Source organism: Populus nigra, chromosome 7 (assembly GCF_951802175.1).
Source record: "Populus nigra chromosome 7, ddPopNigr1.1, whole genome shotgun sequence".
In the NCBI taxonomy this organism is placed as follows: domain Eukaryota; kingdom Viridiplantae; phylum Streptophyta; class Magnoliopsida; order Malpighiales; family Salicaceae; genus Populus; species Populus nigra.
Window position 1 is genome coordinate 21,819,326 of NC_084858.1, and position 26,102 is coordinate 21,845,427.

Sequence of the window (26,102 nt, forward strand, 5' to 3'; positions counted from 1 at the left end):
TTTAAGAAGTCAAAGATTTTTTTTAAGAAAAACTTCATGAATGCGTCAGTGTAATTGCTCACACCATACTAATAGAGCAAGTTTGATGATTAAATACCACCACAGTTAACCAATATATCGACCAGTAGTGTTTAGGAAGAGGTTAAAACTCAAGTCATCAGCCAAATGACCTTTCTCAATCTCTGTTTGCTAATGCCAACGTACGTAGTAATTGATGCATTTCATTAGCTCAAACATAATTTCCTTCATGTATCATGTTTTCCCTGGAGGCAGAGTCTTTCTCAACAAACCAAACATTTCTCATCTGTATTATTAGCTTCACCTATTCTCTGTTGAAACTTAAAATCTAGAAAAGAAAAGAAGAAATATCAGTCGATTGGAAATGGAAGAAAGTAAAATTACTCTAACTGTCTAGTTACCCTCCTCTCTCCAAGCCCAATATAGAACTCATCATTCAACAGCTTCTCATTGTTTGTGCCAACATCAATTGCTACAAGCAAACACTGTATGTATTGAATACAGTTGGAAGGTTTTAGTAACTAAATGGCAAGGGACACCTAATAGCTCTAGTAAAGCAGTGATTGAGGTGTGTCTAAATAATAGAAGAAAAATGAATATATGAAATTGTTGTACATTTGATAGCAGATTTATCCTTACTGCAGAGGGAAGTAATCCTCCTAATGCTGTCTACTGAGAGAGTTTTCCGACCAGAATCCCCATTCCTTAACGAATGTAAAACCATTGCATCATTAAGAGATAAGAAGTGGTTTGCACATCCAATTTGTAAGTGAATTTATGAGCATCAATAACTGGCAACCAAGACCCCCAAGCCCGAAGATACACTCACCATCAGTAACAACAATGACTTGGATATTTCTCTCTGCCCAATTCTTCGATGCTTTAAGAATTTTGCCCCTGAAAAATTCAATTTTCGCTTAATACTCCATAATTGAATACCATAGATGTTTAGAAAAGAAAAGAAAAAACTAAAGAAAATCCATGTATAAAGGTGCACATGAATGAAAATGAACAAATGTTATTGTGATAACAATTACTCAAGCATCATTGCAGGTTGCTGGAACTACTAAGGGCGTTGAAACACAATATTCTGCACAATGGTTGGATTAGGCTCTAAACTTCAAATGTATAGTCTAAATCTTTCCTTCTTAAGGGATGAGTTTCAAGCTTTTGCAAGTACACTGTTATAATAATATCCTATCCCATTATTTCAGCAAGAATGCAAGAAACTTCCCCAGGGCTTTCGAGTTGAATAGTAGCCTTCATCTACTGCTCATGGCTGTCTTGTCAATAATGTAGTCCTTCATCAGAATTCATCATTTAAAATCTGGGTTATTAAAACAGAAAGCGAAAGGGCACACACCACCGTAGAAGACAATTCTGTTTAAAAAATCTTATTTGTGCCAATGGACACTAAAAAAAACTAAAAGCAAAGCACAGAAGAGATCAAAAACCTTTCTTCCTTGGCTGACAAGCGATCTTCGAATGAATAAGCCCCACCCGTTTTCTAACACAGAGAGGCAATGTGTTTGGTGATGCATAGCAATGGCCAGTGAAGGGTTTGGTGATATTTGGTGGAAAGGGAAGATTCATATGAGAGGAAAACTGTATGTTGGTGTCTGGCCCTCACCATATTTTGAGACAAAAAACACAAAAAATATGCATATATTATGATAACAAAGAAGCCACGTTGCCAAGAACTCAACCGCACATACAAAACCTGAGAAGAAATTAAACCAGATATATCTCGCGATCAACAAAATTTTCAACGCAAAACACTTTTTAAATCCACAGTGAAATCACTCTTAATCTGCAGGATCTCTGATCTCTTTTAGTATTTTTTGTTTATTTTAATTTCTTGTAATCTATAATTTGGGCAAAACTACCTTGCTATTTCCAATCGAAAGTGATTTGGGTTTCTTTATCCAACTTTTTATTACTAGCAAAATGGTCCAATAAAAGCCACATGACATGAAAAGATTGAACAAAAGATGTCCAATTGTCTTCTAATATTACAAATAGAGCATATATATATGGTATGTTTAATTAAACAAAAATAAACCATACTGCAATTAAAATGTTGTCGAGCGTGGAGGCCTTACAAGTCCGAACTCTAAAGAAGGACACTCTGGCAAGCAGCTGAGTGCACTGTACTGGTGGGCTACATATATCAGAGGTTTCTAACGTCTCTCTCTGGAATGACAGCCTCTGCAACTTCCATCACTTCAAGAACCAGCCATGTCAATCTAGATGAAGTTACCATAAAGCTCCACTTCTTGTTTCATACCTTTACCCTTTGTCTTTAAGAGCACGTTGCAAATAAACTAAAGTACTTGTCGGTTCTCAAGGCCACTTTAGGGAATTCACATAGATAAACGAACAAGTTAGGGCAAACTTCAATTATACCCCCCCAATTATTGGAGTAGTGTCGATTGTCTCCCCAAACAACCTTTTCTATTGATTTTATACCCAAATAATTTGGATTTTTCAATGAAGTTCTTCTAATAGGGACAATAATGTTCCCCAAGATCGTAGAAAACTTGATCTTACTCGTACGTTCCATAATATTAGAAAATCATGTATAAAACAAATCTTATAAACTCAAGGAAGAAGCATGGTAACAATGGTAAAAAAAAGAGAGAGTTATAATTGATGAAAAACATTAAAATAAAGAGGTAAAAGAAAGTTATGATTTGGATGGAAGTCATGATCAAAAACATGAATGGAAAGATTTAATGGAAAATGACTGAAGCTGAAGGAATAAAATTTTGTTTGGGGACGAAATTGAAACTAGTAATCTAGTTAGGGGTATTCTTGAAGTTTTCCGAACAATTTAATTCATCTTGTTAGCAAGTTCATGGGATTGCTTTCTTGATTCTTGTTAGATACTGGAAGATTTCTTGAGGTCAACAAGCCAACTCCAACTCCAAAGCCAAACCAAAACCCACCAAGAAAATTCACTCAGAAAACGAAAAAATTAAGCCTACAAATGCAAGAACCTTTAGCTGAACCAGAACCAGAAGATGACGTTGTGAAGCTCAATTTCTTCTTCAGTTATGGCACTGTCTAAGCTTCCTCTCTGCAGTGTCTTCTTCTTCCTGTACATTTCACTTTTTATACCATCACAAGGTAATGGAGAAAAACCCCACTTGTATATTCACTATTTCAAGAAACTAAGAAGAATCCCTTTTGTGTTTCTAATGTTTTTCTGGCAAATTTGCAGCTTTATCATCAAAAATAGCAGTGGCACAAATAAAGGACCAACAAGACAATGAGCCATTTGTGGGAATCAACATAGGAGAAGATGTGTCCAATCTTATGTCAGCTACAGAACTTGTTTCATTTCTACAATTTCAAAAGGTTACACATATCAAGCTTTATGATGTAGACCCCGACATACTCAAGGCCTTGGCTAAAACCAAGATCCGGGTCATTATTAGTGTTCCAAATAATCAGCTTCTTGCTATTGGATCCTCCAATACAACTGCAGCTTCTTGGATTGGTAAAAATGTTGTTGCTTATTATCCACAGACTGTAATTACTGCAATTGCTGTTGGTGATGAGGTTTTAACTACGGTACCCTCTTCAGCTCCTTTGCTTATGCCAGCTATTGAGTCTCTTTATAGTGCTTTGGTGGCTGAAAATTTGCATAATCAGATAAAGATTTCAACTCCACACTCTGCTTCTATAATTCTTGATTCATTTCCACCTTCTCAGTCTTTTTTTAATCAGAGTTGGATCTCGGTTATTCAACCTTTGCTTCATTTTTTATCAAGAACTGGGTCACCTTTGATGATGAATTTTTATCCTTACTATGTGTTTATGCAAAATAAAGGAGTGGTGCCTCTTGATAATTCTTTGTTCAAGCCCTTGACACCATCCAAGGAAATGGTTGATCCTAATACTTTGTTGCATTACACTAATGTTCTTGATGCTATGGTTGATGCTGCTTATTTTTCGATGAAGAATATGAATTTTACTGATGTTGTGGTTCTTGTTACCGAGAGTGGTTGGCCTTCAAAGGGTGATTCAAAAGAACCTTATGCTACAATTGACAATGCAGATACTTATAATTCTAATTTGATTAAGCATGTTCTTGATCGTAGCGGGACTCCTTTGCACCCAGAAATCACTTCTAGTGTGTATTTATACGAGTTGTTCAATGAAGACTTGAGGTCACCACCAGTATCAGAAGCAAATTGGGGATTGTTTTATGCGAATTCAACGCCGGTTTATTTGCTTCATGTATCTGGAAGTGGGACTTTCTTGGCTAATGATACAACCAACCAAACATATTGTATTGTTATGGATGGTGTTGATTCAAAGACATTGCAAGCAGCATTGGATTGGGTATGTGGACCTGGAAGGGCTAATTGTAGTGAGATTCAGCCAGGGGAGAATTGTTATCAGCCTAACAATGTTAAGAACCATGCCTCTTATGCATTTGATAGCTATTACCAGAAGGAAGGAAGGGCTTCTGGGTCCTGTGATTTCAAGGGCATTGCCATGACCACCACCACCGATCCAAGTAAGCATTTTTCACTCTTAATGCCTTGAATAAACACAGTTCTTTCATATTTCATTGAACTTTAACAAAGTTTAGGATCTGATCTTCAAATTTCGTCCTCAATAGATCGTTATTTAACTGTTGTCTGTATGCAAAATTGAATGTGTGGTTACTGCTTAGACAACCAAATAGTATGCTGTGCATCTACTAAAAGTGCATTAAGGCTCTTGAGTGGTTAAACAGATACCTTAAGCTCAAGTATTTAGGATTAAAAGTTAAAAAGGTGCTAATTGCCTTATGCCACACCACTAAAGGAAAGTGAATGGTGGCACCATCCCATCATAATCCTCGGGGGATACTCTTGAGGTGACTTCAAGGGTACATGTTGTGTGATTCCTACCTGACAGAGTCACATGGTTTCTTGAGTGATTGGATTGTGGAAAGGGCATGGAATAATATTTTGTGCTGAAACAGCCAACCCAGGAAATTATGATTTCAACTTGGACGCTATATGCCAAGAGAGCCCCATAGAGTCTGGACAGGACAGTAACAACAGTTCAAGGCCATTCATCCTCTTTCTTTTATACATTCTTGCAAGAAACTCCATCATTGCTCTTTATCTACCGAATGACTGTTACCTTGAGGAAAATGAGTCCTGTTTGTGATATTTTTTCACCTGTTATGTTTCTCAAACCTAACATCTTTTCTCCTTGTTGGCAGGTCATGGGAGCTGTATATTTCCTGGAAGGTAAGAAGCTCGTCTTTTCTACTTGGTGGCCTAATTTATTCGAAAGGACATCACACTTTGGTTCCTTTTCTGCTTCTTTGCATTCCCTTTCCTGGTAGTCAAAGAGATGGAAAGTGCAAAAAGCAAAATCATTACTTAATGAAAACACCTTGCAACAATTTCTCACCAATTTTCCAACTTCGGATGCAGCAAAAAAATAACGAATAAGGCGAGGACTGTGGTGAACACAACCAATCCAAGTAACGCAGCGGGTGGTTCAAGATTAATCAGCTTCAAAAGCAGTAGAATGAGTGCAGTAGACAAGGCATTACAAACTCTCTTGACTGTAATCTTCTCTATTTTGTTATACATTCCCTTTATGATGTCTTGAGGTGCAAAATAAAACAATTTTTTTGTAATGTAATAGTGTTTAATTCCTTCATGATGATTGGCTATTGCTGTGCTAGGCTGCTTTTAGTCCACAAATTCTTCATTGTAGAAGCAAATTCTCACTTGAGAGATGTTTTTGGTAGGGTCTTCTCTGTGAAAGGAGTGATGACAATTTTTTTGTGGGCTCTTCTGTGGAATCAAAAGTGTTCAAAAAAGTAGATTAGCACTATATACTTTCTTGTAAGCAAGAGCATACCGCAACAAACATGGAGGCCTAGAGAGGAGGATTTTTCGGGGCCATGATTATGAGCAAGATAATGGGAGTATCTTCAAGATTTTTCCTTCCTCTAAACAAGCCAAAAGGAATGATGTAGTTTGTGAGAAGGCTAGCCTTTAAGACCCAGGTTCTTATTATTATTATTTTATCTTTTTTATTCACTAGTTTTTTAGGCTAATCTTCTTGTAATGATCATGACAAACAGTCTAAACTAAGGTTTGACCTGTGATTAAGGTGAGCTTCTTTCTTAATCATTCAAACTTCAAGCTAAGATTGTGAGATATAAAATTGGTTTCGAATGAACTTTAATGGTGAACTTTGTGTCCAAGTTACAAAGTTAACCTAAGATACCCTTATTGTAATACCAACAAATAAAAAAAACAAATTATTAATGATTAAATTTGATTTTACTGTGAAAATAATAATAATTTATCAACTCAAAATTAAATAAGATGTTTCAAGTTTTAAATTAGAGTTAAACTAATCAAAATTGAATTTGATTTTTTTTTAATTATTTTTCTTTAAATTTATTAAAAATCTTGAAATTTCTTTGTTTTCAACTTTTTTTTCTTTTTAAATTTTTTTTCTTTAAAATTCTTTCAAAAAACAATCTTGAAATTTCTTTGTTTTGGATGTGTTTGAGAGTAAGAGTGTATCATTATGGTGTTGATGCAAGATGCTTTTAAAAAATATTTTTTTATTTAAAAATATGTTAAAAGATTTTTTTAATTTATTTTTTTCAAATTAAACGCAATTTTAAAATATGCAGCTTTAAACTGAAAAAAAAAACATTCTTTTAAAATAATTAACCCATTATGTGGGTCCCTCAAATTCCTTCCGCTTACCATAGGTCCCATTTAAGCACCTACACGTTTGATTCTTCAGTGGGCCATACTTGAAGCACTTTGTCTCCAAAGCTGGACTTTAATGTTTCAAATTAGTTTGAACTTTCCAAACTTATAAAAATGCAATCTTTGTTGCGAAAAATAACCTTCGTGCCCATCGTCATCATCTCTCCCCTTTCTAAACCTACTAAAAGCTGCAATCTTTCTGTTCATCTCTCAAACCTCATGTCTTGGTCTTGCAAGAAGTGTACTTTCATTAACTCTCCATCACCAAAACCCACTTGCCAAATCTGTCTCTCACCTCCTTCACCCCCTCCACTACCTTCCTCTTCTTCAAATCAAGAAACCCCAAAATGGTCTTGCAAGGCTTGCACTTTCTTGAACCCGTATAAGAACAGTAGCTGTGAAGTATGTGGCACTAGAGGTTCTGTTTTTTCTCTTTCTAGTTTAGAGGATTTGACCGATACTAGTGGTCTTGATGGTGATGTGGATTCTTCTGTTGGGTCTGTTTTCATGCCCTTAAGGCATTGTAAGAGGAAGGTTAGAGACTCAGTTGACGATCATCAAGAGGTTGGGTTTCGTGGGGTTAAGTCTTTGAACAATGTCGAAGGTTGGTTAGTTGTTGTGTGTTTGTTGTTTGCTTTATGGATTTTGTTGGGTTTTTTGTCTGCTTAATGAATGAATGTTGCTTGTGTATGCAGTTGGAGGTGATGGGGATTCTGCGGAATTGGGTGCATTCCAAGGGGTGAAAGCATCAAACAAGGGAGTGACTGTTTTGAAGGGTAAGTCACATGTTTGTTTCTTCTATTTTTGTCGTTTTAAAGGTTTATGCTCTGTAAGTTTATTTCCACTCTGTGCAACTCAAAATGGAAATTTCCGAGGTTGTAGTTTTGTTGCTATTTTCATTTTAACAATGTGAGTTTGATTGCATTATTGGTGTACGCTAAGTACAATGTGAGTTACTTGTAATGTTCTGTCCTTTGGGTTTTGTTGCTGATCTATGCAGATGGAGGTGACGGCCATAGTGTGAAATTGGGTGGGTTTCAAGGGGTTAAATCATCAAACAAGGGAGTCACAGTTCTAAAGGGTGAGTCGTAAGTAAGTTTTTTTTGGTTCTAGTTAGTCTTCTTTAAAGGTGTTTGTTTTGTCATTTATTTATGTTGTCTTCATTGATAGTGGTGGATTAGAGAGGTTATGTTAAGTAATAAAGTGTGTGTGTGTGTGTGTGAAATGTGAACATTAATGCCATTGCTTGTTGTCAGTCACATGTTAAGCTTGTTGTCTTGTCCTGAATAATCATCTAGCCAGCTTTTCTTTATATATATATTTTTTTAATTAAAGTTTAGTTCTTTTTTGTGCTTCTTGTTAGGCTTATAGATTTTGTTGTTGAATGTTCTAGTATATGCAGATGAAAGTGATGGGGCTAGTGTGAAATTGGGTGCGTTTCAAGGTGCTAGGGCATCAAACAAGGGAGTGGCTGTTTTGACAGGTAACAAAGATTTTTATAGTCCAAGCTGTTTTCATTTTATTTATTTATTTACATATTTCAGTTTAATGTTTCTTTGCTTTGTTAGTTTATTTATGTTGTCTGAAGCCACAGTGATGGATTGATGAGGTTATGTGTAAGCATTGGTTTTGTTGAGTTGCTTCATTCATTTTGCTTTTTAGCACCCGTTTTACCATCATAAAATTTGACTGCTTGCTAGGGAGATGGGAATTTATAGTACTAGGGAGATGGGAATTTATTAAAAGGTTCCAGTTATATATGTTCATTTCACGATTCAAAGCATCTTAAATTTGTGGCAGAGGATACAAATTCAGCAGCAGTGCTTGGTTCCTTCAAGATTTTGAGCTATAATGTTTGGTTCCGAGAAGACCTGGAGTTACATAGGAGGATGAAAGCACTTGGGGAACTTATTCAACTACATTCACCAGATGTCATTTGTTTACAGGTTTTTCTTGTTCCCTACCTCATGAAATTGGATCTTCCTGTGTTGACTTTCATCTTAACTATTTCCATTTTTCCTTGCAGGAGGTTATTCCAGATATATATGACATATTTCAGCGATCCAGCTGGTGGAAAGCTTATCAATGCTCTGTTTCTTCTGAAATAGCAAGTTCAAGAGGATACTTTTGCATGCAGGTATGGTTTTGATATGTGCTGGATGGTGATTCTGCTTCTATGTTCTTATAATACACCATTCACAGGCCTGCCAGATAGATACATTAAGCATCAAAATTAGTGGTCTCGTAAGTCACCATGTTGAAAGTTGTTACAGTTACTCTCATGCTCTGTTATGGCACAGACAACTCATACATGGTTTCAAATTAACATGACCGTTAGTATGTTTCTGGCTAACTTTACTTACTGACAAGTATGGATCCTGATAGTTCTCTTGCTGTACACTCTTTCCCCAGAACTGGAGAATCATGGAAACATGGTTTTATGCTGGCTGTTGAATGAGCTTTTGCAGGTTTTGCTTCTTTTGGTTGAGTGATAGTGTTTAATTTACTGGACCGGCCCTTGATTATCTGACTGATCATCAAATATGTTTGACCTTTAACTAAATTTTAGCAGTTCATAAAATATCATTGTTTCTTTGTAAAACGTGGGAAAAAAATTAATATCTTAAAGAATTAATGTTGGCATTGTTTTTTTTGTAAATGTCATTAAAAGTTCATTTAATGTTGCCATTCATTTTTTTTAGTATTATTAATACTGCCCCCTTGCTTGCAGTTAAGCAAACTGCCTGTAAAATCCTTCAGCACTAAACCCTTTATGAATTCAATAATGGGGAGAGAACTTTGCATTGCTGAGCTTGAAGTTCCAGGAAAAAAGTCATTAGTTGTTGCCACTAGCCATCTAGAGAGTCCTTGTCCAGCACCTCCAAAATGGGATCAGATGTTCAGCAAGGAACGTGTGGATCAGGCAAAGGAGGCCATCAACCTTCTCAAGAAGAACTCAAATGTGATTTTTTGTGGTGACATGAACTGGGATGATAAGTTGGATGGTCAGTTTCCTTTCCCTGATGGATGGGTTGATGCTTGGGTAGAGTTGAAGCCAGGGGACAATGGATGGACATATGATACCAAATCCAACCAAATGTTGTCTGGTAATCGTGCATTGCAAAAGAGACTGGATCGATTCATATGCAGTCTCTGTGATTTCAAGATCAGTAAAATTGACATGATTGGTAAGGATGCATTACCTGGCTTATCATATATGAAGGAGAAGAAAGTGAGAAAAGAGGTAAAGATGTTGGAGTTACCTGTCTTGCCTAGTGATCATTATGGTTTGCTTTTAACAATATCCGGTCTGTAAAGTTAGTAACGATTTTATCTAGCTGGACGATCACGATACAGTCAGGGAACAAAAAAAACCTTTGAGCATACTTTGCATGCAATTTTGTACAAAACAAACTCAAAGATGCAAAGGCCTGGAGCAGCTTGCAGAGCATGCTGTTACAGATTTTGTATAAAACTCTTTGGATCGAAATGATATGAACGGTTTCTTGTAACTGAAGCGTTAATTAAATGTTCTACATTATCATCACTAGTATCAATTAACGGATTGCCCAGAATTTTATCAGTGAGCATTGAAAGTTGGCTAAGCTGCTTGTGCTTGAGAATTGCTGTCATAATATTTTGATTTGTGATGTTATTAGGTATGAATTATAGCAATAGATCATCGCCATTAGACAACATTATTTTAATTTGTATCTTAAGTTTCTAGCTCACCTGTATGCCCAAGTGGTTCAACTGTTTTCGTCTAAAACTAGAGATCAACAAGAACCTGAAATGTTAAAACCATAATTGAATATTTTTTAATGTTTTGGGTTGCATTAGATCGACACAAGAAATTAAGCACGCATGGATGATCAACCACTGTTCCGCATTTGGCAGATTTCATTCAGTTTCTATTGCACATTTTGCCTTCAATGTTGGAAATTATTGATCACTTGGAGTTACACTTAACATTCGTAATATCGTATCATTTAAGAATACTGCATGGTTATGGAAATATGAGAAGTGTTTAGTTGTGAGGACAGAAGAACATACATCTAGGCAAGGTGGATAAGTATGCACTGTTAGGTTTTGCTTTGTAGGACCACCATTTCGAAATTCATGACTAGGAAAGATGATCCAGAATCCAATAACGGGGCCAGAACTTATCCATCCATGGACTCCACCATCTTTATTGTCCATTGAATATTGGTACATTTAATCACTCACAGCATTTTGCCAGCATGAAATCAACATTATATCTTGCAGTTGAAGGAACAAACAGTCATCGGTACCGTATCCTACTTGCCTCTCCTTTGAGATCAGGATTAATTGGATTTACCAAAAGAACTGACTCAGGCACAATTAGCTGTTTGCCTCTGTCTGGAAGTAGATCTTCAGGCATTAGCATTATCCCTTGCTTCTCATCAGTGATTGCCATGTAATGAAACCTAAAACAAGCATTTTCGCTTAAAGCCAACAAACATGTACAGAAAGAGGCATTAATTAGGGAATAGCGTAGAGAGCATATTTTACTTGTCGCGTCCAAACTTGAAGACCATCCTTGTCTGAGCAAGATCAAAAGCTGGATATCCTGCCAGAAGCTCGTAGATGGCATAGCAGAGGAATCCTGAAACACCACTATTCAATATGTACCTAAGAACAGAAAGAAGATTATATTAAAACTCAATATAAGTTCAGGAAAATTAATTTTGAAAGAGGAACAAGAAGGCTCAGATGGATCAAAGACCTTATGTCAATACTGAGAGGCAGTTTGGTGCTCATAAATGAAATCTCTAACTTGTCATTACTATTATAAATTACACTATACTCAGCTCCATGCAATCTGCAACATACAAAGTAACAAATATTTTGAATCATTTAAGAGAAACTAAGTATGACAAGAAAGTATCATAGCTATTTTGTTCAAGTGATGGTCATACAATTGATATCTGTCCTGCCCTCCTGGCAAGTTGCAATTGATGTCCCAATATTTGCAAGTTATACACAGACAATGTTATATAGTTGACTTGTCAAGTTATGATCAAGATTATAAGAACATGGACTAGTGAGATCATCTTACAATTGCAGCAGCAGCATTAGAACATGTTCTTTGCTTATCCAAGACTACTGAAAAAAAGAATTTGAAGTATGAATAATTGTGGGGCTTTTTTTTTTTTTTTAAAGGTTATCCTCTACTAGATTCATTTGATTTTAGGTCAAGAATGCTGTCCATTCCTCCATATTTAAGGCCTGTTAAGTACCCTTGAGGTTTCAATATTGTGACTTGTGAGCCTTGCCAAACTCTTGTCCTGTATGACCTGCACCAAATTAAACACCAGCGTGTAGTATGAAAAAGAGGTAGAGGTACACACGAGGCTTGTAGCTCAGTGGCATTGGCAGGCTTTGCCCTGCCTGAGTGCCCTGGTTCGAGCTCTCGTGTGTACCCAGCACTTGAGGGTTTAACTGCTGTGGTCAATTCGTGGACTTGTTCCGCCCCCGTCCCGGGTTCGACCCTCTATGTGTACGCCTGTCACCCCCGCGGTGCCTTACCTGCTCCTGGGCTTGCAGGATGTCCAGCGGACCGTGGGGAATAGTCGTGGTGCGCGTAAGCTGGCCCGGACACCCCACGTAAATTTAAAAAAAAAAAAAAAAGAAGAGGTAGAGGTGAGAGTTAAGACTTGTGGGGCAGTAGAGTTACATATGGACCTTGGTTGACCAACCTCACTTTCCCCTTTCCCATTAAAGATTTTGTACCTCTTACCTTTTTCCTCTCAATTACTTGTGATGATTATATATCATTTTCAAGTATTAGATGACTAAAGAGTGATAAGGTAGTTGGTTACCAAGAAAATACAATAACATCAATGTTTATAATCTTTCATGTCTCGTTAAATTGTCTATGCTTTGACAATACAAGCTAAGACTGCCCTAGTTAATATTAACGAGTTGATGGCTCTTTGTTGAACCTACATATGGAATTATCTTGAACTGCATTAATTAGCTGCTTTACTTCAAGGTGTCTTCTCTACGCTTCAAGAGACAGTGTATTATTAAAAAGGAAAGTAGAGAAGGATCAGGATATTGGGCTTTCCATGACTGATTTTGGACGTAATGTTTGGGCCTGAATGTTATGATTTGGATTAAGTCAGTGAAGTTAGAGAAAATAAAGAGGATGAACGAGGGGGAGAAAGTTTAATATTGTAATGGTAAAGAACAGTATTTTTTTAAAATTGTATGTTGTGAGGATGGTTTAAAGTATTTATACACCTGGCCACCTAGGATTACATGACTCACCGACGAAGATAATAGGAGCACTACGTAGTAGCTCATATGATAAGGAGGGGATAATGAGTAGTGATTCTTCTTCCTGACGATAAGTGGGTGTGGTGATTATTCACCTATTATTTCACCAAAATGTGAACCAATCAGGAGACGTGCATGTATGTAATAAAGTGGCGCCATACTATCTCTTTGAAATGTGTAGCACAACCCTGTGATCTGGTCAGTTTCAGGTCGAAATGGTTAAGGAGGACTGGTTTGAGCCTGGCCTGAGGGCCTGATTTCAGTCTGTTTGGGACTCGTTTTCCTTCTTTTCTTTTTTCCTGTCAGAAAGTCATGCACTAGTTTTTGTTTGCTATCGGAAATAATAGAAGAGGAGAGGCTGCAGCCTGTTGGCTGCTGCCGCACATTTGGCTACATCTAAAGACATGCCAGGCTAGCCGGCATTGTCAAAGAATCGAGGTATTGCATATGATTCCAACCTCATTGCTGTCAAATTGCTACCTGTTTTTTTTTTTTTTTTTCCAGTTATAAATGAGAGTTTCCAACTTGATGCTATAACACATTAAATTATATGTGCATGTTGTATCTTTACATATCCCATGCCAACTAATTCAACACCTCTCTTACTTTTGTTATTAACACATAATTTGCATCAATCTTCAGCATATCACGTGATAATAAATTAACCACAAGTTCTGAATCTGACTCTAGAATCAGTTTTTTATTCCCAGCGACCATGCCAGCTCTATAGAGGAGTCTTAAATATCATCAGTTGAACACCAGTATTCTTCGTTAGCCGACAGTGAATCCCAACCATGCCAATCCGCCAAAGAACCAAATCATTGGACTATGTAGGCATGAAGTACGTACTTTTCTAGACCACATTAATATAGTCAAATTAGGGATCCACGTTGTTGATAAAACTTCTCATTCAATTTATTCAACATTGAAGGATTACAATCAACACTCACTTTCTACTCGATATCCATGATCCATGCATTCGATCAAGCTTACAAGAAATATATGTCAAAAGGCCAAAGCTTGTATGTACAGTCCAAGAAATTAAAAAAAAATGGGACCAAGAAAGGATCCATGGAAATTAAAAAATAAAGACACCCCACATGCAAATGATGATTTTGCTTCAATGTTGGATGCATCTAACATTAATTAGCACCGCCTTAATAAGAAAAATACTCTTAATTTGGAAATCCAAAAGTCCAAAAAGGAAAGTACCCTTTCCTTTAAGGATTTACTAATAATTAAAGCATCAAATTTAGAAATTTCCCAATCTTTTTGCTTTCCTGTTTCATAATTTCCAAAATTCCCTCTTTTTATAGAAGGAAACGACTTTGGGAGTTACCACTTACCAAACTATATAGGAAACAAAACTATAATAGCTCTCTTATACACACACACACACAACATTCTTTCTTGCTTTATCGTTTCTCAGACACAAAAATTACATACCAATTGACCGGAATTTCTCTCTTTCTTTGTGTCTTTTCTTGGCCCTTTTTCTTTGACACCACCATGCAAGAGACGGAAGTAAACACTACAAGAAGATGGGGCACGGGCCGGAAGAAGGTGGAGATGAAGAAAATAGAGAGCAAAAGCAGCCTAATAGTGACTTTTTGCAAGAGACGCAATGGTCTTTTCAAGAAAGCTAGTGAATTTTGCAATTTATATGATGATGCCAATCTTGCTATAATCGTTTTGTCCCCTAACCAAAGACCATACTCTTTTGGTCATCCTGATGTGAATACCGTCGTTGATCAATACCTTGGTGATCAAGAAAGCAGTGAAAGAAACAATATTTCTTGTTCAGAGGACACACGTGGGAAAAACAACATGGATTGTGACACTATTAATGAAGAAGGAGAAGGGTATTGGTGGGAGAGGTCGGTTGAAGATTTGGATTTCGAGGAACTTGAAAAGTTTAGGGCATCTTTGGAAACATTGAAGACTAATGTGGCAATGAGAGTCCAAGAGGAGAGGAGAACAAGAGTTAGTACCAGGGATTTCTTGGGTGGTTTTGCGTAGTTTTTTTTTTTTTTTAGCAGCTTAGGGTTTTGTTTGTATGATGGCTACTATTTTGGTGTCTTTTGATTAATTCAGTCACTCTATCATTAGTGAAATTTTTAATAATTACAGCATAATTTACTAAAAATGCAAAATTTGCAGTGAAATCAAATTATAAAATATATAACCTAGCTTTACTTTCTTTCTTTCTTTTTCCTTTTGAGAAGGAAAAATAGAACTGTAGTAGCATGAAATTCCATTAATATACTAGTTATTTGATGTATACTCTGTGCAGCGAGTAGTAAATGTTTTATAAAAAAAAATCTTGGATAAACAGGCTATTTCAATAAGTTTTTTTATATAAAAAATTTAAAGTATAAATTGAAAAACTTATACAATCATCTAATTAAATAAATCGATAATAATCTATGTAAATAAATAAATAAATAAATAAAAATCATTAATATTAAGTAAAAGAAAAACTAAAGAAATTAAAAGATAAATGTAAATCAAGATATTTAATCCTATAAAATGAGATATTTATTCGTTCATGTTTACTGAATTTGTTTATTAAAATCAATAAAAGATAATAGAACTAGAAATACATATGAAACTAATTTAATAAGATAAAAGAAAATTAATATTATGTAAGGCCAAACATATTAATTAGAAATATTATTACAAAATATATATTTTAAAAAAATAAAGCTCATCTGTATAAAATAAAAATATAATCTTCAAAAATCAAATACAAACAAAATAATTTTTTAAAAAAAAAACCTCAATTCAAAAAATACCTGCAAAGCCTATGGCCTGGGTCATGAAACCAGAATAAATTGATAAAAAACAAAATTTGATAATAATCATAAAACCAATCTTTAAAAAAAACAACGTAAAATTATAAAATCATAAGAAAAAAAAAGAAAAAAAAAAGATGTTAAATTACATTAATTTTCTAAACTTGTTACTCATGTCATTAAATCGGAAGCACAACAAATAAAAAAAACATGAAGCCCAATTCTCAACAAATCAAATGTTGAATGATGAAACTGAAAAAAAAAATCAATAAAAAAACAAAACTGTGATTAGAAAAGTGAGGGTGAAAATCAAATAAAAAATAAATAAGAGGGCATCAAAAAAAATTAAATTGAAAAGAAAAAAAATTTAATAGAAGGAAAAAGAAATCAAATGAGGTCTAAATTGATAAAAATAAAACAACGTAAACTTTGATTCAAGAATGAAATTGAAAACCTACTAAACTTTAACAAAAAAGCAAAAGGAAAAAAAAATAATGATTGAATTAGAAAAAAAAATATGACAAATTGTAATTTAAGGACTAAATTGAAAACATAAAAATTTTTTTTTATAAAATGGTTAAGGACTAAAATAAGCAATAAAAAAACATAAATACTGGAAAAAAATGACAGGGCATGTACTTTCCCTAGAAGAGAGAGAAAAGAAGAAAGAAAAAAAAAATTACCACCGACAAAAACTATCCATCATTTGCCACCTTGCGCCATATTAGCAAAAAAAAAAAAAGACATGGCGATGCTTGCAAAGACACGACAAAATGATAGGTTTAGCCTTCGGATGACGTCTCATACACCACCTAAAGGGAGTGGACACAATTCGCGTGTTGACGCGTAATGTGCAGGCACTAATAGTTTTTTTGAATGAAAAGTTATTTCTCCAATTGAAAAATAGCAAAATGCCCTCCATCAGCCTAGAAATTACAGAACAACTAGGGGTGATCATTTTCGGTTAGATTTGGTTTTTATAAAAAAAATCAAACCTATTTTTTTTAAAAAAAAAACTGAAACCGGTTCAAACCGATTGATTTCGGTTATTTTAGAAAAAAACTATTTTTTTTTGTTTGGCTTGGTTTTTTCAGTTTGGGTTCCGTTCGGTTTTTTTGGTTTCAGGCTTATAAAACTGAAACTGAACTGAATCGATTAGTTTAAAAATTCTAATCGGTTTTTTTTTCACGATTCAATTTTTTTTTCTAATTTTCTTGGTTTAATTGGTTTTTTAGTTTTTTTACTCACCTCTAAGAACAATCAATGTGAAAGGATACAAATGCCTCTAGACGCATGTCTTATTTTTTCTTATCATTTCCAAGTTTAAAATCATATTTTTACTATTTTTGAAAAGAAAAGAAAAACTAAAAAATCTCTTGGTTAACAACTCTAATTTTTTGAATCTTAGAAGTAAATAAATATTTTTACTATTTAAAAGTTTTTTAAAAGACCAAATAACCATTGATTAACATTTCTAGATTTTATTAACCTTGAATTTAAATACATTATTTCTTTGTGTAAAAATTTGAAAAAGTTTAACATGCCTTTAAATAATATTTTAATGATCAATGGATCATTAAAAAAAAATATGAAATTACCTTTACAATTACGGCTCTCATTTTTTCTATCTAGAATAATTTTACCGTATCAATCCATAATAAATTATATTTACCATATTATAATAAAAATTTCACGTATGAGAGTAAAGGGGAATCTTCTTTAGTTTTTAGAACATAAATTTTTTTTTGTCAGTGGTAAAAATTGAGAGTTAATCTTGTATAATCAGAGATTTTTTTCCCTTTTTTTTGGAGGTTTTTTTCTTTCTCTCATCTTCTCGCATATTATTATTGTTTAGTTTTTTATAGTATTTTTTAGTTGTTTTTGAAAATAAATCAGGTTGCCTTGATTTTTATGTTATTGATCTTTGTTAAATTTAGTTTTTATAAAAGAATTTTATTTTTAAATTAAGTAACATCGATTGATTTTATCATTCAATATTTATTTTTTTAGATGTCGAGCTCCATAATTTAGCTTGGGTGAAGAATTAACGGATTGTAGATTTAAAAGTTTAACCTGGTTTTTTAAGATTTACTTGGACTTGATTTTTTTAATTTTTTTAAACTAACATTTTTTCTTTGAATATTTTTTTTATAAGATTTATTTTTTTTAAAAAATAACAATTACTGAAAGTGGTTCATGGAGAATGTTGGAGCACAAGGGGTTCTATTGAGATTCTTGTTCCCAAAAAGCCGCCCTGAAAGTGCTTTTATATTTTTCAGTTAGATTTGTACATTTTTTTGATGACATCAGCTGCTCTGTTTAAACCTCAGGTCAAGATGCTGACGTTGAAAGTAAATGCTCGAACTGTGGGCTCCACCGCTTGATTTTTCTATTATAAAGAAGAAGAAGAAGATAGATCCATGGTGTAAGACTGGCCACGTATGTAATGAAACCCTAAATCTCACCCGTGGGTGGTTCTCGGTCTGTAGCAGAGCATGTATCCATCCATGTGATTCCAGGCTTCACGTGAGTGAGCTAACTCTCTCACTTCTCTCGTTCTCTCCACCTCTCCCCATCTATCACATTCCATTATTTTAATAGGTTTGACCCAACTCATTTTAGCCGGTAGGATGTATAATTATAATTATTTTTTAAAATATTTTTATTTAAAAATATATTAAAATAATATTTTTATTTTTTAAAAATTATTTTTAATATCAGTATATCAAAATGATAAAAATACTAAAAAACAATATTAATTTAAAATAAAAAAATTTAAAATATTCAATTTATTTTAAAAATACTTTTAAAATGTAAAAATAAACAATACCATAAAAGTAATTTATGGCCATTAATATTTTCTTGACATTTTTATTTCTTTTAATTTTTTTTATTTTTATTATTTGAAAGCAGTGTCTTATTATTAAAAAATCAAATAACTAAGAAAACACAATAAGTCAACTATCACATGTTTTCTATTATCACTAAAAGTAAGATATCAAACAAATTGGTATAGTAAATGGATCAAATCATTTTTTTGGTACATAGAAATGGAAAGTAAGTGGTTTATTTTAATTTTTAATGCAAAAACATAACACTCATATCACACATTTTTATTTATTTATAACACTTATTATATTTAGGTTTGTTTAAGAGTACAATAATTTTTAGTTTTAGATAATTTTTTAAAAATATATTTATTTTAAAAAATAATATTTTTTAATAATTTTGATATATTAATATTAAAAATATAAAAATATAAAAAAATTAATTTAATATATTTTCAAGTGAAAAATATTTTTAAAAACATGTTAGGTGTAATTTCAATATGTAGTTAGTTTTTTTTTTAAATAACTATTTACTATAATACCATAATTTATATTTTTTATTTATTTTAAAATATTAATCAAACATAATTTAAATAAATAAATAGAAAGCCCATGAATATTTTTTAGTAATTCTTTAGTACCCACTAATCAAAGATTTCTTTTATCATCCAATCAAAAAGAATCTAGAAGTGATCCACTTTTGGTGCTGAGTGCTGGCCCACTTTGACACTGAGAGATGTCTATGATTTGATTGCACCGCTGAAGTTCACTAGATTCTACGCATGTATGTGATAAAAACCCAGAGCACAGCTAATCCTTGCCGTACTGTCTCTGCTCGGTTACCTTACAAAAACAAAGCTCTCAGCTTAAAAGTGGCCGAGCAAAGAAGAGATAGATACAGAGAGAGACCCCTTTTAGTTTCTTTGTAATGTAATGCAGCCTTAATTCTTTGCTTAACAGATCCAAACAAACACTCGTCAAATAATTTTTGCTACATAGAGTATAACGAGAGAGAGTTTGCTAGAAATGGGAGACTACAGGGCCTTTTGTGCTTCTCTCGTTGTTTTCTTGTTGTTTCTTGGCAATGGTGTTAATTGTGAAGACCCTTATAGATTCATTACTTGGAAAATCACTTATGGTGATATCTACCCTCTTGGTGTTAAGCAACAGGTAGAGTACTGCTAGTTTCTTGTCCTGTTTTCTTTGTAATTTTTGGATTGGAAAGAAGTGTTCTTGCTTTCGGAAATTATTTTTGAAGCGGGTTTAAGGTTTTGAAGTAATGTGTTTAGTTCTGTGGGCTGAATGTTTCAGGGGATCTTGATAAATGGGCAGTTTCCAGGGCCACAAATTGATGCTGTTACTAATGAGAACCTCATTATCAGTGTTTACAATTACTTGAGAGAGCCATTCCTCATTTCTTGGTAAATTTAATTATCCAGCAATGTTTCTTTCTTTCTTTCTGTTTTTTTATCTTGATGTTTTCATGGTTCTGCTTGGTTGCTTAGAAAATGTAGGAAAATGGAAGAAAAGAAATATATATATATATATATATATATATATATATATATATATTTTGTCTTGATGTTTCATTTCTTTGTTTCTCATACTTTGCATGAAGCTCCTCAATCACATGCCATTTTCTTTTCTTGCATTTCCCTGTCAACCGAGCAGATTGCCACTCTTAATATCTTTCTGTTTTGGGTTTAAATTCTCTTACCAGATCTGTGGCTAAAAGCTTTCCATTGTAAGAAATGTGGGATTTTTTTCTTTTCTGTTAGATTTTGATGTATAAAGTCACCATCAATTTTATCAATCATGGGGTTGCTTTGGCCATTTGCATGTTGAAGATATTTTTATTTGGATTTCTGTCATTGCGTTCTTGGATAGCATGTATACAAAAATATTTGTTTTGCACACAGATCTATAGAAAATGTTGGGCAGAAAAACACGGTCCCTTTTCAGCTGCTTCCTATGGTCTGGGTTTTTACAGTTGACACTCACATCAGAATCACTGTTAAGAACGATGTAATGCCATGGTTAAATCCTAGTTTCTCTAACTAATTACTTTCACTTACGACTCACTGATTGGCCGACACTGAACGCGGTGTTAAAATATTCCAATTGTACAACTGGCCCTTGAAATTAATTCCACTACTCACATGCTAGATCTCTGGATCTTGACTATGCCCACATTTTTGCATATGATATTATTAATGTCATTGGTGGTGGTTGGCCAGAGTTAAATGTTTGCCTCACATGTTTTTATGAGTATGATTCTGGTTTTTAATCTTAGTCCAAGTTGGATTGAGACCCCATTATCATCCTCAGCTCTCATGCATTTTTTCAACCTTATTTGTTTCATGGGGAACCACAAGCATCTGCGTTCATGGTGCTTTCTGCCATTCTGCCATTATGATGGAAGTGTGCAGGAGTACATTAAGAAAAAGATGTTGAATAATTTATTAGTAAAGTTGCATAGGAAAAGGACAAAAAGATATTGAAGGATTTATTAAAATTACACAAGACAAGTAGCATGATTTTAAGGAAGTAAATAAGAGGTGTTTTTCATATAATCTGAAACCTTGAGCTGATTTTCATGGTCAAACATTGAGCCCTCGGATGATCTCCAATTTCTTGATACTGTAAATGACCTGAAGTTCAAGTGCAGACTTTTTGCATGAGTTTTCCTGGTGTGAGATAGACCATTGCTTCCCACAACGAAAGTAGTCGTTTCTCATCCTCTAAATGTCTGGGTTTGACTCAAGCACAATATTGGAGACTTCAACTGACTTTTTTGAGCTTCCACTTATGTCTATAAAGTCAAGCACTTAAGTCAAACACTGTTGATGTGGAATTTGGCTGTCATGGCATAACAGGAATGGCATACAGCAAAGAAGGAACTCATGGCAAGATGGAGTCTATGGCACTAACTGCCCAATCCCACCAGGAAAAAACTTCACTTATGCTCTCCAAGTGAAGGACCAGATTGGTAGCTTTTTCTATTTCCCATCACTAGGATTCCACAAGGCAGCTGGTGCATTTGGTGGCATCAGAATCTGGAGCCGGCCTCGTATTCCTGTGCCTTTTCCTCCCCCTGCCGGTGATTTCACTGTATTAGCTGGAGACTGGTACAAGAGAAATCATTATGTAAGAGCTCTCATAGATTAACGGACTTTAGTCTAATATCTTCTTATTTATTAGTATTGATACCAGGTTCTCTTTGGTTATGTAGCAATTGAGAAGAATCTTGGATGGCGGCCACAATCTCCCATTCCCTGATGGCCTTCTCATCAATGGTCGTGGATGGAATGGATACACATTCACAGTTGATCCAGGTTCCTGCCCTTGAACTTATAAATATCCCTGCAAATATGCTTAATCTTTTGATTTAATTTATCACCAGTAACTGAGGGCAATCTATGTATTGTATATCTATCCGCAGGCAAGACATATAGGTTCAGGATATCAAATGTTGGCCTTACAACATCCATTAACTTCAGAATCCAGGGGCACAAGATGAAACTGGTGGAGGTAGAAGGATCCCATACACTACAGAACACATACTCTGACCTCGACATCCATCTTGGACAATCTTATTCTGTCCTCGTCACAGCCGATCAGCCAGCAAAAGACTACTACATTGTTGTTTCCTCGCGCTTCACCAAGCCTGTGCTTACCACAACTGCCATTCTTCACTACAGTAATTCATGGCAAAGAGTTTCTGGCCCTATTCCTGGTGGACCTACTACTCAGATTGATTGGTCCCTCAACCAGGCTCGATCTTTTAGGTATTCAGCTGTTATGAGACTTGTTGTGTATATTAACAACGTATATTAGATGGGGTTGTGGTTAATGAACACAAATCTTATCTCATATTCTCTCAAACCAGATGGAATCTGACTGCAAGTGGACCTAGGCCGAATCCCCAAGGGTCTTACCACTATGGATTGATCAAGACCAGCCGCACAATCACCCTTGCAAACTCTGGTCCAATTATCAACCGCAAGCAGCGGTATGCTGTCAATGGTGTCTCATATATTCCTGCGGACACCCCATTAAAAATTGCAGACTACTTCAATATTCCTGGGGTTTTCAGCCTAGGAAGTATGCCTAGCAGCCCCTCCTGGGGTAATAATGCTTACCTCCAGACTGCAGTCATGTCTGCTAACTTTCGTGAATTCATTGAGATTGTTTTCCAAAATTGGGAGGACACTGTTCAGTCATGGCACATTGATGGTCATTCCTTCTTTGTTGTCGGGTAAGCTTATCACTCTCAATACTCAGAATTTATGCTTCCATGGTACAGAATACTGTACAATGTTTCAGTCATAAAAAATGTTGAAGATTTGCTATGTGATCAGTATGGATGGAGGGCAATGGACACCAGCAAGTAGAGCACGCTACAATTTAAGAGACACGGTAGCTCGTTGCACCACTCAGGTTTGCACAAAACAACCTTTTGGTTTTGTTATTTTTTTTATTCGATTTAAACATGTTCAGTGTGAAAGCTGTAGATGCTTTTGTAGTTTTTGCTAAATATTTTGATTGAATGTAGGTTTATCCCAAGTCATGGACTGCGATTTACATGGCTTTGGACAACGTAGGAATGTGGAACATAAGGTCAGAAAACTGGGCTAGGCAATATTTAGGTCAGCAGTTCTACCTCAGGGTTTACTCTCCAGCACACTCATGGAGAGATGAATTACCAATTCCAAAAAATGCTCTCCTTTGCGGCCGGGCAAGAGGTCGTCACACGAGGCCTCTTTGAGCGAGGTAGCTAGATTATTGAGTTTTGTCACGAGAGGGTGACATTGTGCTTATTGCAGAGGAGGGCTAACTGTTCCCTGCGGAAATCTTTAATGCAGAAGCTCAACTTGAGCTTTTGAGTCGTTTTCATTCATTCTTGTCTGGCTTATTTTTATCTAATTGTTGCTGTGCTACTTTTAAATAACTATGAATTCAATGTGCAGCACTTCTGGTTCTATACTGAGCTTGATTACTGCTTAGAACCTCATTAGGATACAAGCCTAGAGAAAAACCAAAATCTTTAACCATGTTTCCATCAAAAGGTAAAACAACCTTGAACCTCATTAGGAGTTGAGGGCTTGCTTGAGTTGTGTGGACAAGGCTCATATCATCCCAAGTGCAACACAATTTTCTGATCTTTATTTGAGATTCATATGTTTATTTGAAATATATACAGCATAAAAGCTTAATCCATAGTGATTATCATGATATATCAATATCTAGCTGGGTCAATAAGTTAGAATATAGTACTCTAATATTTGAATTAATGGTAGCCTAATAAATTGTGAAATCGAGTGAACCTAGGTCAATGAATTAGAATATTGTCAAGAAAAAACACCAAGCTGGCAAGGTAAAAGTAAAAAGCGAGTGAACCTAGGTCAATGAATTTTTTAATTCAAAATGGTGTTGTCTAGAAAAAAAAAGAAAAATTTTAAACACAACTTGAACGAAAACAAAAGATGAAAAAGTCATTTTGATCTTCTTCTAGGTCACGGTCCACTCATCAATTCAATTGAATTTTCCAGATCAATTACATGGCCAATATGAATAAAAACCTTACTTGGTCAAAGGCTCAAGTCAACAGATTCCTAGATCCACTAATTTTATGCCAAACTAGGTTTTAAAACAAAAATACTACCGCATGCAGCATAGACTAACTAATGAAAATTAAGCAGAGGGTCACTGAATCGCGGTTGGTTGAAAAGAGCCGAAATACAAAGCCACGGCCGAACAAGAAGTTGAAAAACCCGGTAACCAAACATGGGCTACAAATATAGCCCAAGCTAAAGTTATTTGATGCATAAATAGGTAGAAGTTTTATAGCATGTGCAGGGAAAGTAATATTGCTTGATATCATAATAGAACAATCTTATAAAACAATTCTTGGCTTCTAGTCCAATGATGCCCTTCTTCTGATAGCTAGCTAGCTAGCTAGCTCCTACTTTATGAAACCACAACACTAGCTTATGATAATGATGGTCTTGTCTTGGTAAAGGAAGCTTAATTCTTTGTCATAGTCGTCACCCTGGTTATAATCATTCTTACCATCATTAACATTCAATGAAGCTTGGAATCCTAAAGGTGATCGGCTCAGCTTCATGCTCAAGATCTCAAGATCAAGAACTTTTTTTGTTTCTTTTAATCTATCTATCATCATCAATGGTGGGATCTTTAACGATCATTTCTTTAACTCCTTTGAGAAAAGGAAAGGGAACTTTTCTTTTTCTTTTTCTTTTTAACTACTTGAATTTGGATTAAAATATTTTGAACTTATTGTAACTGTTGGATGCTGTGGACTTGCTATCTATTTTAGTATTTTACCTCAAAATTCGATATGTAACGGATTATAAGAGAGTTGAATTAAACAATACTGAATTTAACAAGTTGCCAACATACTAAGAAACATGCATGGATTTCGTGACCATTTTATCCAAGAATTAATTAATGAAGCTCTTGCACTTCTAGGAATCCTAGCATTTTCCCCTAACACTCTGACAGTAGTATTCTTTTCCCCAATCTTTCATGAACAGAGGCTACCTAGGTAATTCCCAACTTTAAGCTAAATATAATTTATCTTCCCATTAAACAAAAATTCTTGATAATTAATATGAGTTCATGCAACCAATATTTAACACAAATGGTACGTAATGGTGAAAAATTGGTGTATATTTTATATTTTTTTTATGAATGCTATTTAAAAAAAGAAATTCCAAGAATTATCCTCCTTTTTTTTTTTACATTCTATCATTAATTTAATTATGCTTACGAAATCATAAAACACTTGTCCATGCTTGTGGCAAATCCATCCAAGGAATATTTCCCAATTTGAAACCGTCTTCTGAATTCTCCAACCCTTTGTCAGCTTAGTCACATCCCGACATTCACAATTTGTTTCACCACTTTTGGCCTCAATTGGCAATGAAAAAACCCACTTAGTGTTGCTTCCCACAATGCCCTCTCTCAACGTTGAAAGAAAAAAGAAAAAAGAAATTAAATCCCACCACCAATGGCGCGACGTTTTAAACCCTATGTGTCCTGTGCATGGAAATTTGCTCGACATTCCTAGCATGTTACGTGGCACCACATGTTCTATCACTACTAGTTTACCAAAAATATTTTTGAAAAATACAATAAAACTAGTATTCAAAGTCTTGTCAATGGAGCATTGATTATCGGGTTTTGAGGCAAGATAAAGGGAAGCTAAAGCTATATATGGTTTTTTTTTTTTTAATTTTAAAAAAGGATAAGAAGAGAGAACGTTTCACGGTGTGGGAGGGTTTCTTGGTATGTTTCCTTAAGGTCATGCAAAGGCTTAGGTCAATATGAGCCCATGTTTTTCACTTTCAAATGCCTATGTCTTCCTTGTTTTGTGGTGAATT

General features: G+C 34.7%; 4 protein-coding genes and 1 long non-coding RNA gene across 8 annotated transcripts; 4 read left to right on the top strand and 1 right to left on the bottom strand.

Annotated features, from left to right (window-relative positions):
- Window positions 1-441: 441 nt before the first annotated feature.
- On the bottom strand, window positions 442-2,306 carry LOC133699032 (uncharacterized). Of its 3 annotated transcripts, XR_009843230.1 has the most exons (4): window positions 2,121-2,306; window positions 1,473-1,738; window positions 1,056-1,319; window positions 442-915 (listed from the first exon to the last, which is right to left on the bottom strand). It is a non-coding gene; the product is annotated as an uncharacterized LOC133699032 (long non-coding RNA). The 3 variants fall into 3 exon arrangements; XR_009843228.1 differs by lacking the exon at window positions 1,056-1,319; XR_009843229.1 differs by lacking the exons at window positions 1,056-1,319; window positions 1,473-1,738.
- Window positions 2,307-2,898: 592 nt separating this feature from the next.
- LOC133698208 (glucan endo-1,3-beta-glucosidase 1-like) lies at window positions 2,899-5,694 on the top strand. The gene is made up of 4 exons (XM_062121060.1): window positions 2,899-3,147; window positions 3,242-4,546; window positions 5,246-5,273; window positions 5,463-5,694. Exons 1-4 carry the CDS (start codon window positions 3,075-3,077, stop codon window positions 5,641-5,643), a joined length of 1,587 nt encoding a protein of 528 aa, XP_061977044.1. The 5' UTR covers window positions 2,899-3,074; the 3' UTR covers window positions 5,644-5,694.
- A 1,166-nt stretch (window positions 5,695-6,860) lies between these two features.
- Window positions 6,861-10,282, top strand: LOC133698802 (uncharacterized). Of its 2 annotated transcripts, none has more exons than XM_062121875.1 (7): window positions 6,861-7,374; window positions 7,466-7,546; window positions 7,771-7,851; window positions 8,164-8,253; window positions 8,571-8,716; window positions 8,797-8,907; window positions 9,502-10,282. In XM_062121875.1, exons 1-7 carry the CDS (start codon window positions 6,885-6,887, stop codon window positions 10,084-10,086), a joined length of 1,584 nt encoding a protein of 527 aa, XP_061977859.1. In that variant the 5' UTR covers window positions 6,861-6,884; the 3' UTR covers window positions 10,087-10,282. The 2 variants fall into 2 exon arrangements, with proteins under 2 accessions (XP_061977859.1, XP_061977860.1); XM_062121876.1 differs by having other exon boundaries at window positions 6,862-7,374; window positions 8,173-8,253.
- Window positions 10,283-14,582: 4,300 nt separating this feature from the next.
- On the top strand, window positions 14,583-15,092 carry LOC133700169 (agamous-like MADS-box protein AGL62). The gene has a single exon (XM_062123715.1). It carries the CDS (start codon window positions 14,583-14,585, stop codon window positions 15,090-15,092), a length of 510 nt encoding a protein of 169 aa, XP_061979699.1.
- A 4,373-nt stretch (window positions 15,093-19,465) lies between these two features.
- LOC133698247 (L-ascorbate oxidase homolog) lies at window positions 19,466-23,678 on the top strand. Its single transcript, XM_062121110.1, has 8 exons — window positions 19,466-19,866; window positions 20,008-20,117; window positions 21,573-21,843; window positions 21,929-22,031; window positions 22,139-22,484; window positions 22,586-22,954; window positions 23,058-23,136; window positions 23,252-23,678. Exons 1-8 carry the CDS (start codon window positions 19,723-19,725, stop codon window positions 23,462-23,464), a joined length of 1,635 nt encoding a protein of 544 aa, XP_061977094.1. The 5' UTR covers window positions 19,466-19,722; the 3' UTR covers window positions 23,465-23,678.
- Window positions 23,679-26,102: the final 2,424 nt, after the last annotated feature.

Coding starts and splice junctions, on each gene's coding strand:
- LOC133698247 (XM_062121110.1), top strand. CDS start 19,723: ATGGGAGACTACAGGGCCTTTTGTGCTTCTCTCGTTGTTTTCTTGTTG. Junction 19,867..20,007: donor CTCTTGGTGTTAAGCAACAG/GTAGAGTACTGC, acceptor TGAATGTTTCAG/GGGATCTTGATAAATGGGCA. Junction 23,137..23,251: donor TAGCTCGTTGCACCACTCAG/GTTTGCACAAAA, acceptor GATTGAATGTAG/GTTTATCCCAAGTCATGGAC.
- LOC133698802 (XM_062121875.1), top strand. CDS start 6,885: ATGCAATCTTTGTTGCGAAAAATAACCTTCGTGCCCATCGTCATCATC. Junction 8,254..8,570: donor GGGAGTGGCTGTTTTGACAG/GTAACAAAGATT, acceptor AATTTGTGGCAG/AGGATACAAATTCAGCAGCA. Junction 8,717..8,796: donor CAGATGTCATTTGTTTACAG/GTTTTTCTTGTT, acceptor TTTTCCTTGCAG/GAGGTTATTCCAGATATATA.
- LOC133698208 (XM_062121060.1), top strand. CDS start 3,075: ATGGCACTGTCTAAGCTTCCTCTCTGCAGTGTCTTCTTCTTCCTGTAC. Junction 4,547..5,245: donor GACCACCACCACCGATCCAA/GTAAGCATTTTT, acceptor CCTTGTTGGCAG/GTCATGGGAGCTGTATATTT. Junction 5,274..5,462: donor AGCTGTATATTTCCTGGAAG/GTAAGAAGCTCG, acceptor CTTCGGATGCAG/CAAAAAAATAACGAATAAGG.
- LOC133700169 (XM_062123715.1), top strand. CDS start 14,583: ATGCAAGAGACGGAAGTAAACACTACAAGAAGATGGGGCACGGGCCGG.